Source organism: Amphibalanus amphitrite, unplaced genomic scaffold, assembly GCF_019059575.1.
Source record: "Amphibalanus amphitrite isolate SeventyFive unplaced genomic scaffold, NRLGWU_Aamphi_draft 000003F_arrow, whole genome shotgun sequence".
Taxonomy (NCBI): domain Eukaryota; kingdom Metazoa; phylum Arthropoda; class Thecostraca; order Balanomorpha; family Balanidae; genus Amphibalanus; species Amphibalanus amphitrite.
In genome coordinates, this window is record NW_024881500.1 from 162,841 (window position 1) to 175,659 (window position 12,819).

Sequence of the window (12,819 nt, forward strand, 5' to 3'; positions counted from 1 at the left end):
GGCAGATTGATGTTCCACAACTCTTTATCCACCGGGTTCCTATGGCTCAGCATTGGCAGCAGCCGCCTGGTACCGGTAGACTGTGCCGCTTCACGTACTTGTCAAGCGGCACAGCCTACCCACCCGTATGCCACCGGTCTGGGTCGGTGGCTGGAAGGCGATGTGGGCCGCCGGTGACGTCAGCGCAGCGGTGAGGGCCGAGCCCGGAGGCACGGCTCGGGTCGGCGCGGCGCGGCGGCTGGCGAGGGCTGGGGAGTGAGGTGGGGTGGGAGCACGGACCATCGCGCGGCTGAGCGAGTGTAGTTAACTTTCGCGTCTCAAGGCGCCAATTATTCTACCTAACAATTGTGCTAAAGCAGTTGTAAAAATGTCCTATCCCCAAGACAGCGCCTATCATCATACTTGCCATGCACATTACGACACACTTAAACGTGACATTGGGACAGCCGATAGAATTTATATCACACGTGCATCGAGTTGCGGAGCTACATTGTTTTTAACAGATATGTATTAAAGGAAGGGTGCCACCTTTTGGACACAACGCAGTTTTTACAAGATTAGCCTCACATGAACCTGAAAACCGGCTTCACTTACCTATGCTCGAGACGGTCAGCATTGAATCCGCACGTGAAGTTATCATTTGCGAGTTTTGCTGCCAGCATTCGGGCAGGCAAAAATCTTCAGCACTATTTCCTCGTTGTGTTAAGGGTATTTTATAAAACATGAAATCAGCAAAGGTATGTATAAAAGTTATACTTTTGAAGCATGTTTTATCATTTTGAAAGGGTATATTTTTTCTTTATGGTATACACTTAAGTTTTAAAATTTTAATTGGGAAGTTTTTCTAGTAAGTTGCATGAAGGGTGAAGGGTTCCATAGATCTCTTAAGCATTGTAAAGGAAAAACCTTTACTCGACTTATTTGATGTTCTTTAACTGTTGGCAAATATGGCCAACAGTTACCTAGTTGGTTACCTACAACTTAGTTCAAATCATGTTATCTTCTTCCTTTTTATTTGTTCATCTTTTTGTCTCAGTTGCGCCATCAATGCAAATGGCAGAATGATATGTTGCCATGACAACAGGATATGCCAGCCGTCCTAGCTGCCACATCAAACGACCTTGAGTTGTAGTGGTGCTATAAACAACGATCCTTTTTTTGGCCAATGTATTAAATGCAATGTTTCGGTTTTTTGTATATTGTGGACGCGCTAACCACGTCTAAAAATTCAAATAAGTAAAAAAGATTCATAGAACAAAAATTTCGGAAGGTGGCACCCTTCCTAAGGCCTTGATTGAGCTCATTGGTGTCTATTATTTCGCACAGCAATCGTCCAGAGACGTGGGAACTGGGGTATTTGGATAGCGCGGCGTCCCAACTCTTATGTTCCTCTAATGTGTGGTCGCAGCCACCAATAGCAAACCGTTCCATCTAGGAACAAATAAGTCGCGCACCTGGGACGGTTCGAACCGGGTTTCTCCAACCGGTCACCCCACGACGCTAGCCTGTATCCACTGAGCTGCCGAAACCAGCGACCACCCGCCGCGGTCAAACGCGATCAAATGTCACAATATTGTCATTAGCGGTCAGCGGGTGAATGTCATTTTGTTTTGTGCGGACGAGGACCATTCTCGGTAGCTCAGTGGATGAACGCTAGTGTCGTGAATTGGCCGGTGGGAGAAGCCCGGTTCGAACCCCCCTGAGTGGCCGACTTTTTGGCACCTAGTTGGAACGGTTTGCTATTGGAGGCTGCGACCACATATTAGAGCAACAGTAATAATCGCTTTAAATTGGAGCGTTGGCTGCGGCACTACTCATAACCCCCAGTTCCCACGTCTCTGGACGATTGCCGTGCGAAACAATAGACACCAACCTGCTCAATCAAAGCCTTAATACTAATATGTTATACAAAATATAGCTCCGCACCTCGATGCACGAGTGACATAAGTTCTATCGGCTGTCCCATTGCCACGCTTAACCCGCGCCCCGTAGGGCTACCGGCGGACCCTACCACCCGTAGGGGGGGGGCCGTTTCGGCCCCCCCCTAAGATCTCGGAAAGTTACCGGCCGATTTTCAAAATTCAAACGGCGTTCGATAGCCCCACCCGGGAACTACCTTGTGACCAAATTTCATTGACCTAGGTCAAACCGATGACGTCACAGGTCAGGTCAAAGGTCAGATTTTCACCGTTCACAGGCAATTCAAGAAATGTGCTGTGAAAGCGAGTAAATTGGTAATTTATTGAAAACCATCGATGGTACATTGTTCGTCAAACACATACCTTGCTATCTGAGGTCACTGATACCAGGTCAGGTCACAGCGAGGTCAGGTCACCGGGGGTCACAATATGAATGTGTCGTGTGATACATGTTTTATGGTCCATTTTACATGACAAATGCGATTATGTGGGTTAGGCAGCCTTTGGGGCCAGCCTAGGTCACGTTTTTGTGAAGGTCAGGTCAAGGTCAGGTCAAATTAGGTCAAATTTCAAAGTTGATATTTTTGCATAAAATGGGTATCGATTCGATGCAGCTCGTCACGGGGAGTCTAATGGTGGTCTTCGTTTTGCTCTACGATTTCTAGAATTGCCAAAAATTGAGTTTGAAAATTTGACGTCATCATTTTTGAACAGTTTTTTCGCTATAACTTGGCCAAAAAACGAGGTATCGATCTGAAATTTGGTATGTAGATAGAAGACGGTAGGCACTATCACATATATTCCGGTTTTTTTCGAAATTCAAAAAACTTTTTGGATTTTTTGGCGAATATATCCAAAAAAATGTTTTTTTGACTTTTGGGGGTCAAAACTCAAAAATTTCAAAAATTCGAGATAGCAGTTTTGTAGCCCTGTCAATTCTACACCTTTTATGTCTTGATCATTTTTCTGTATCTTCAAAGCTGTAGTCCTGACAGGTCTTCTCGCGAAGGTCTTTTTTCGGTCGAAAATGACAGAACATGACGTCACTCTGACGTCATTTGTGGCCAACCTATCATAGCCTCTGGAAAAATTTTTGGTCACAATGTGTAAAATTGATGCCCGGAGGGGTCCTGAAAGTTTGGTGGCGATATCTCCAGCCGTTTAGGAGATATCGACCGAAAAGGACAGGGGGGGCCGTTTCGGCCCCCCCCCTACGGGGCGCGGGTTAAGTGTGTCGTAATGTGCATTGCAAGTATGATGATAGGCGCTGTCTTGGGGATAGGACATTTTTACAACTGCTTTAGCACAATTGTTAGGTAGAATAATTGGCGCCTTGAGATGCGAAAGTTAACTACACTCGCCCAGCCACGCGATGTCCGTGCTCCCACCCCACCTCACTCCCCAGTCCTCGCCAGCCGCCGCGCCGCGCCGACCCGAGCCATGCCTCCGGGCTCGGCCCTCACCGCTGCGCTGACGTCACAGGCGGCCCACACCGCCTTCCAGCCACCGACCCAGACCGGTGTCATACAGGTAGGTAGGCTGTGCCGCTTGACAAGTAAGTGAAGCGGCACAGTCTACCGGTACCAGGCGGCTGCTGCCAATGCTGAGCCATAGGAACCCGGTGGATAAAGAGTTGTGGAACATCAATCTGCCCCCGAGTGTACCTACTGTAATCCAGGCGCTGAGGCCGCTGGTAAAACAGTTCACACTGGCTGGTCTAGTAAACTTATGGGCGTTCTTTCATATTTTTTTTCTCATTTCAATGCTTTAACCCTCGCCGGCACAGGGGGGGGGGGGGGGTTGATGCAACCCCCCCCCCTAAGGTTTTTCGCGAATAACTCGCGTAAAAAGCGGCCGATCGCGACGAAACTTTCAGTACCTTCGCATTGATCAATTTTACACCTACCCTGAAAATTCCATGACCCTGACCCAAATGACCTTTGACCTGTGACCTCTTTTCCGAGACCATGTTTGGCCGGAATCGCGATTCGGCGTATGTCGGCTCGCATTAGCCGCGCGTTTGCAAGCTTTTCGTGGTTTCAAACGTTCAAACATGTGATTTGATGTTGCTTCCATACATTTGGGTGGGTGACAAGGTCACCTGAAGGTCAGGTCAGGTCATTGACCTTTGTTGACCTCGGGTGACCTCGGCTCACTTTTTCGAGTTTTACATGTTTCTAGGCTAGTTTTTGGAGCTGAATTCGAATTTAGCAACCATTTGAACATTTACGAAGTAGTTTTTGTGCCTTCGTAACATGTTACGAAGCTGTCAGAGGCCGTTGACACGTATTACGAATACCCGTCACAACCCCTACCGGTTGACCTGACCTGACCTGACCCGACCTGGTCTAAATGCTTAAAGACATCATCTCTGATCAAAACTAACACGATATTCGTGATCAGCACCCCGGAAAACCACATAGCAGCCACACTTTACGACTTTCTAACATGTCCCGATTTTCCCGGTTTTCGGGTCATTGACCTGACCTGGAAGGTCACCCGATGACCTAGGACCTTAAAATTGGGTATCATCGGCTTCGTCTCGTGACGGGCAACACGCTCGTTTTTTTTCGCGAAGCTCTAGCTCGATCAGGGGCCAAACGCGAGGGGGGGTCGTACCAACCCCCCCCCCCCTTGTGCCGTCGAAGGACGCAAAATGGCCTGTGCCGGCGAGGGTTAACAATTAATTCTACCTTTCGCATATCTGACTCACCTTGCAACACCAAGAAAAGGGTCGTAGTTAGGTAATGTTTATGACTGATCTACATACTAGTAGAGCGTGGTTTTAATCGGTCGCTGTACCTATGATATCAGGTGTTCGAAATGTGTTAGATAGAATCATTTAATCAAGTGAAAATCATAATACATAGTCGATCACATGCTGAACTCAAAGCTCCATAAAATGGTGTTGCAATTCTACAGCGACTCTTGCTATTCGCTCGAGATACCTACTAAAAAAGAGAAGGATTTTGTTTCTTATACCGTACCTAAGTGTAACTTATATTCTGACGGTGACGGTGTCACCAAACGCTGCCAACATGGCCTTCGTCAAACACTCATTTTTGATTGGTTTTAAATTCAATTAAAATCAGCCAGCAGTCTCCGTACTCACATGTCCCTCACCATTGTTTGTTGCCATGACCAGTTTCTGAGCAACACGGTGCGCAGCCGCAGAGCTCACTTAGCCAACCATGCAACGGCTGCAACGACCAAGTGCGGCAGCCCGCTGGGGGCCTCCGTCGAGGCAGGTCACCACGTTCCCCTGCAACTCACACCGACCCCTTGGTTCGGCCGCAAAATGGCAGCGCTCAGGCGAGTCTGGCTAGTTGTGTCTTTGATATTGCTTTCTGAGGCGGCACTGCAATTTTTCGACGGCCACGATGCCTCCCGTACACACCTGGTTGGTTCTGGTGGCATTGAAAATATCACGTTTTTCGAATCGCCTGGAAGCGTTCGAGTTGTGAAAAAAGAGCATTGCTTCCTCGTGAAGAATATGAACAGATGTAAGTATGATATACCAATTACGGTTTTGCCATCAGAGAGTCTTTGCGATGTTTTATCGATCAGTTTAATGCATTTGGATTTTGGAGAGTCGTGATATGACGTGAAATCATGCCGTCTAATTTGGTAATGCCTCTACGGTGTTCTGCAAGCTCTGTTAACCCGCGCCGTGCTGGTGGCCTGCGTTTTCCGTGTCGTTCTGGGGGAGGGGGAGCGTTTTTAGGTCAGGTAAAAGGTCGGGTCACCAGAGGTCATCAAAGGTCAAATTTAGTCCATTTCAACAATTTTGGAAAAAGCCAACGGCTAACTCGGGAACCAATAGAGCTATAGCGCCGCGGAAAGCGCATTCGATAGCCCTTATACAGACCTTTCTGAATATTGTGCTCAGATTTGACCTCAGGTCAACGGTTTAGCCTCCAGAGGGCAAAAATCCTAAAAAAGCCGTTTTCACGAAAAATGTTTTTCGGTAATAACGTTTCACTCAAAAGATCCACGACATTACTTTAGCAAGCATTGTGTTCCTCTCGTCGAGATGCGTCGAATGAACTATACGTTGACCTTGAAAGGTGATTTTGAAAATTCGACCTCAGGTCAAGGTCATGACCTGACCGGAAAGGGCCGTGCTGCATATCAGTCGATCCGTATCGTCGAGCTGAACACATCTGACATGTATATTGTTAAACATCTGACGTGTTGCCACCGCTCTAGCACGTCTTTATCAAAAGCTAGAGCAAAAAAAAAAACTGCTGGTAAACCTTCATGACCTAAGATGACCTCAGGGACACACGAGACACACAGAGGGGTCACAGTTGCATTTTTCCCGATTCAGTGTGTCATGTTTACCTATGAACCGATGTTTGAGAGGGGTTTGAACGACATTCGTCCAAAAGAGGCGCATTTCAGTTTTCTCCCATTGACATAATGGAGAGGTCGCAAAATTGACCTGACCTTAGGTCATAGATCTCAAAGATCGGATGTATGCATTTTATACATATTGCTAGTCTTATCAATCGCTGAAAGTTTCAAAGTAATCGTTCAGTCGGTGTAGCTAAAGCGAACCTTCGAACTTTTTCTGAGGTAATTTCACTTGACGTGACCTGGTGACCTGACCTTGAACGATCCGGGTCTGAAATTTTTACACCATGTGTGGAAAAGATGTATGAACAGGTACCAAAACCGGCGGCGCACAGCGCCGTCGTTTTTTGTGATATTCGCGAGAAACCTGAGGGGGGATGCCGTAAAAACGCCCCCTCCAGCACGGCGCGGGTTAACAACTATCTGAGCCCGTCACAACGCTTTTGACTATCCGGGCAAAGTGATTAAAACTGGGCGTTAAAGGTATGTACAATGTACAGTCCTCATCTCATTGTGTGGTAGGTATTTCTTTTTCGACAAAGCCAATAATTACTCGAAGGATATGTTATCAGTCGGTCGGGTTTCATAGCACAGGGATGTGCCATGTCCACTCTTTTGATTGGGTCTGTCATTAAATGAGTTCTTTAAATGAGCTCTTTATTTTAAGAATTTATTTCAGTGTTTTAATCGATGTCACTCTCTGATAATATGGCAAAGCAGGCATATAGGCAATAAGTGCAACCTTAGGCATACTTACCAAAAAGGGACATTTAAATTTGTCCTTCCCATAGTATGCACTGAGTGCTCTTACCGAATGGTGCAACGCTAACGGTGTCATGCATCAAAGGCATCAATTTAGAAATGCTGTCTGCCAAGTAAACTATGAAGTATTTGGCTCTAATGTATACCTAATAATTTCTCTCTTTTGCATGAATCACGTCAACCTTGACAGCTAAAGCAAAATATATTTTTTAAGTGTTTTTTTTTATAATGTGTTTGACTTTGATGTGAATGAATGAATTGTGATGTGCTGTTGTATGTGTTTCTGGGTATGGTAACTGTGAAATAATGTTTGCCTAAAACTGCCAAAATCTATATAGTATTTAGTAAGCATAAGTAGTTTTAGTGAAACAATCATGAAACGCCTTCATAACTTAAAATTGGAGTCGGCATCTAACAGTGAGATAAAATACTAAGCACAAGATCACTAACAAAAAATATCCATACAACGGAATAAAAGTAAACTGGCGCCCCTTCCGTGCCGGCGTGACTGAAACATTGCTTAGAAATCCACCCCTTGAATGAACACTGTCGAGCGGAGTTCAGCCGTGCATTCACCGTGCACTAACGGCCACGATAGGGGATGTTCATATAGCGCTATACCAACGTGCACATATGGTTTTCATTCACCGATCAATGTGCCCGTCCATTCAGCACGCACGTTCATGAAACCATGTAATATACGGGTGAGTGTAGATGTGTCGTAATGTCGGCGTTTCGAAGTGGCTACAGCGAGTTCATGTTTTTCCTCGGTGTGTTCAGGACCTGAAATGTTGCGACAAGAATAAGTGTGCGATGAAAAGGACGACCAGAGCTAACTGGTGACCACTGATGGTGGGTCGATGGGTGCAGCACAGTAAAACGTTCCTTGTTGCCTTTAGCCTTCTTGGGGCGCAACGCGTAGATATAAAGACTGGACAGTGAACAGTGCATAATGCCCAGCGGTGCTGAGGCAAAGGTTATTATTCAGGGTCGGTATTCGTTACTGCCCTGTGACCTTTTTCACCTCATGTTACTGTACCGTATTTGTTTTCCATCGTTACTGTGTTGTATCCTACCTTTCCTTTACGCCCCGTCATTTTATTTACCTATGGCAGCCCATTTGGTAAACCCTGCATCCTTCACGAATATTTTTCCTAACCGCGCCGATTTCGCTTTGTTGTCGTATTTCGTTCGGAGTTCTGTCGCCACCACCGCCGTGTGAGGTTGTCTACCGCCATGAGTGTGATCAGATTGATATCTGCCGCCACCGGCGCCACCAATATAACTGAAGTGCTCGCATATATTCAAGTTTTTCAAGTCGAAGCAGAGCGCCGGCCCAATTTATTTCTTTTTATTTTAAACATAAAATAATCTTTTGCATGGCCATGACTGATGCTCGTTTCATCAGAAATGCCGTCAGAACTCTATAAATACCTATGTATATTCAATTAACTGTTTCATCGTGATGTATTTATATTTGAACTTTGTCAGTCCTTTTTACCTTCTTCATAGAATGAAATGGCTGGCAGATAGTTGTAGCCATACACTTGTCGAACTGCTGTATTGTCAGGCGGTTTACTGGCCTCGACCTGTACTTGAAAAGAATGAATAATTTACACATGACAGTAGAAATGTCCAGCAGCAATGCTCCTGTTTAATGCAAAACGCAGCACCGTTTTCGGGGTCGTTTAAGATCCTGCATACCACGGTGACTATAAATACTGCATAGTGCATACTTTATTTCCCTGTTGCTGACGATGAATGATTAAGGAATAAATGTTTTGAATTTGGTACGGTACAAAGTTAACTTCTACAACATGAAAGGATGGTCACCGTGATGAGGAATGCGTCCCAAAATAAATCATTGGCTTTTGAATTCAAAATGACTATACTGAGTTCATATTGCCAAAAATGAACACTTGGTTTGTGGGAAGTGCTTCCATTTTTCACAAAACAAGAGCATTGAATGTACCCACACTGATATGGGAATTTCTAGAAATAAACATACCTACCTCGCCTAGCGGATTTTTGCTACCCTGTGATGGGTCTCAGTGTTCTCTGTAACATAATTTTGCACTGACCAGTCGGAAGATAGAAAACGTGAACATTATCAATGCGGACACAGTTTGACGTCTCAGAATTTCACGGTAGTTGTCTACGCATTACGCAACACAGACACTTTCTGTGCACGGAGCACCCAGCCTTGGCCTCCTCTCATGTGCTGTCTTCCATGCCCTCCCCGCTGCCGCAGGTCAATGTAAGGCCGCCTGCCGGGCCCGACCCACCTGTCTGAGCATGGCTCACAGCGACGAGACCAGCGAGTGTCGCCTATCCGCTCAGCTCCCGCTGTTCAACCGCACCGAGCCGAGCGGCGAGAACTGGCTGGTCCACTACCGTAAAATCCCAGGTGAGTCCCTCACAAGCGTTTGTGATTAGCCCGTTCAATGAAGCTGCCATGTAGAGGCTGAGACCTAAGCAGTGGCCAAAAGGATTACACTTCCTTCTGCGTTGCTGCGCCATACGATGAATTGTTTTCATGGACCTGGTTAGCGCTTTCTCTTTGCGGTTTAAACTGTAATTGCTCATAACGTGCGACGTTGCGGAGGTGATTGATACTCCTTTTTTTTTGCAGATCTGCTAGCGCTGATCACTGAAATGCGAAACTATCAATATTGACACGTTTCCTTGTGACAGGCTCACCGAGGCACCTCTGCTCCCGTCACAGCGACTGCGTCCACATGGATGGTCCCCACGGGTGCTACGGAAAGAAAGGCGATCAGAAGTGTTGGTGTGAGCGCGACTTCCGGCTCCAGGTGGCCTCCTGCTGCGTCAACACGCGCTGGGGCGACTTCGAGCAGGGCCTCTCCGGCGAGCCGGATCCGGAGTCGCGACTGGAGCAGGTCCCCTTCGACCCGGAACGGTGTCGGAGGCTGTGCGAGCAGACCGCCGGCTGTCTGCTGGTGGCTCTCGGCGTTCAGGATCAGCAGCCCGTCTGCCAGCTGTTCGCCAGTGTTCGGCCCTCCTCTGAGCGCGAAACCGTCCAACAAGTCGGCCGGTTGTCGGCCCCTGAAGATGCTCCTTCAGAGACAGATAGCAATCTTGATGGAGACACTCAGGCTGGAGTATCGACTAAGGACGTCAAAGTGGAAGTTCAGGCCTTTCGCTTTCGACGCGATACGCCGCCTGAAAACTATGTTAAAGCTGACGATGGCCGATGGTTTCTGATGGGACTTAACAAATCAACTGCCATGGAGGGGAGCGCATATTGCATCAGGAACTGGGGCATTCTGTATCCCGCCCATTCTCTTCAAGACACGAAGAATGTGCTGGCTCTGCTTGATGGCAACAACTTCAAGATGCTGAGCTACGATAACCTGATTTACGTTGGCATTGACCGCGGCGCTGACCCTTTAGCTGACAACACCATACCCTTTATCACTTCAGACACCCAGCTGACCATCACTTCATGGGCGCCAGAGGAGCCGAACCTGCTGGCCCAGGAACAGTGCGCTGTTGTTCACACCGGCACATCCCTTCTGCATGACGTCACCTGCGACCGTCGACTGCCGTTCGTCTGCCAGCGGGTCGGGCGCAGAATCTCGGGGTGGAAACAGTGGTCGGAGCACGACAACACCCTCACAGTGGATCTGGGAGGCCCACATCAGATCCACGCAGTGACCTACACCGGCGGCTCTGACAGCCAGCGGCAGGCGGTCACGGTCACCACATCCCTGCAGCTGGGACGGTGGATGCCGTGCGCGCGCGCTGAGCCCTGGGGAGCGGCGCCTCAGGGGCTGGCCCGACTGCTGACCTGTGACCGAGTCACCTTCGGCCGCTACGTGCACCTGCACTTTGAGAGGGCAGTGAGAGTCAGGGGAAATCCGAGCGTGTTTGGCATTCCTGTTTTTGGCAAGTAGGCGGCGGACCTTGACTTGCGGCACTTGAAAGCAATCATTCAATCGCATACCAAGAGCATTTACTTTTTCTTTGATGTATAAAGATCACTACGCCACAAGCACACATGCATACACACAACATATTCACGTGTACCCAAGCATTTGTTTGACGAAAGCAAAAAGTAAGAGATGAGCAGCCGCGTAGAATAAAACTGGTGGACATTGACCCAACCGTCTTATCTGGACTGACATAACCTATGCCTTGAAGCGGTACGACGAGGTGGTAATCTGAGTCTAGTGATGTCAATTACGGAAAATCGGAATACCGATACCAAACCAAATACCAACCAAAACCACGGGAAAATACCGAAACCAAACCAACTTGGGAAAATGAGGGAAATACCAACTTTTACGATTTCTTAGCCTCTTATACATTAGTGAGGATTTATGATACCAACAAAATACCAAACACATTACGATTGAAATACCAAATACCAAGTTGGTATCGGTTTGGTATCGGTATGCCAAAAAGTTGGTATCCGATTGACATCTCTAAATCTGACTCCTGGCAGTATGGGCGTTCAGGAACGACCGACGGCGAAGTATCGATGTGCGGTGTGCAAAGCGCGGGCCAGGGAGTTGTCTCATGCCCCGCTCTTTCTCTCTGTCGTCACTCGTCTCACAAATATGACGTTTATGCTGTTGTCTCAGTCATTGCCTCGGGCCCGTGTCTTGTGGCCTCCCACCGGCGGCGGTATGGACCAAACGTTGAACACTCTGCAGCCAGATGGCGTCATAATACACAGCTTAGGCCTTCATGGGCGGTGTGCAGACTACATAGATGGTCATAAACGGTATCTGGGGATGAATCACGCCATTAGCGTTCAGTTCTGAAGACAGCGAGGTGGCCCAAAGTTGACTTTCGACCCATTATTTTACCTTCATTGCATACCGCTCGGCAGACTAGCGTCAACGAAATTAATTTGATGGTGTTCGTTTTCAGGGGTGGAGAATTAGGTGTTTTGGGGGTGCTCGAGCACCCCCTGAAAATCAAAAGTCACAATATTATATTGCTCCGGGGGTCCTTAAATTACGTCTGAGACACAAACTGCTTTACGAAAGTTGCGAGGAGAGTGATTCTGCTGAGAAAACGTACCTATACGTGCTTTTCTACGCAAGAATTCGACGCTTCCATTCGCCAGGTGCTAGAAAAGCACCCCGTGGGATTATGACAATTCTCCGCTCCTTCGTTTTGTGCTATCAAATAACCAAACGACAAAAGTAATTAGCCGGGCATGTCGCGAAAAGCAATACGGTAAACACTGTTTTTACTTGGGCAGCTACATATAGGCGAATAAAGCAAATAACTTACTGCACATTTAACCCTATTAGTGGCAGGGGGGGGGGTTGTTTTTATCCACCCCTCAGGTCTTTCGGGGATATCTCCGAAACCGCTGAAGCTACGATGCTGAAATTTTCTGACTTTTCCTAAAACTAAATTGGGCACATTCCCTGAAAATTTCAAGTTCATAACTTTACCAGGGGCGGCTCCAGAGCACTGGGAATTGGGGGGTCCTATTCGTGAAGCGAGTCATTTGGGCGAAGATCACGATGCTGCACCAGTTTTACGAACAGTGAATGAAAGGTATCATGTGATAACATATACAAAGTTATTGTGCATCCTCTTTTGACACGTTTTTGCTATAATAGGCGGATCCAGGCGTCCAAAAAGGGGGGTTATTTTTACCTCCCAACATAGGTGCCCTGACACCGCCTATGCATGACCAATACAATTTTAGTCGTTCTCTCATAAGAAAATTGTAACATAACAAGACCATTGCCACCCTTTTTAGAAACAGTACCAACAAAAACCTTATTTACTATAC

General features: G+C 47.2%; 1 protein-coding gene across 1 annotated transcript; it reads left to right on the top strand.

The window, feature by feature from the left end:
- Nucleotides 1-1,123: 1,123 nt before the first annotated feature.
- On the top strand, nt 1,124-11,165 carry LOC122392020. Its single transcript, XM_043386485.1, has 3 exons — nt 1,124-1,167; nt 9,289-9,444; nt 9,732-11,165. Exons 2-3 carry the CDS (start codon nt 9,333-9,335, stop codon nt 10,952-10,954), a joined length of 1,335 nt encoding a protein of 444 aa, XP_043242420.1. The 5' UTR covers nt 1,124-1,167; nt 9,289-9,332; the 3' UTR covers nt 10,955-11,165.
- The last annotated feature ends 1,654 nt before the right edge of the window (nt 11,166-12,819 follow it).

What these genes read in the sequence shown, in the direction of transcription:
- LOC122392020 (XM_043386485.1), top strand. Translation starts at nt 9,333, where the DNA reads ATGGCTCACAGCGACGAGACCAGCGAGTGTCGCCTATCCGCTCAGCTC. An exon ending in CCACTACCGTAAAATCCCAG is followed by an intron (nt 9,445 to 9,731) that starts GTGAGTCCCTCA and finishes TCCTTGTGACAG; the next exon opens with GCTCACCGAGGCACCTCTGC.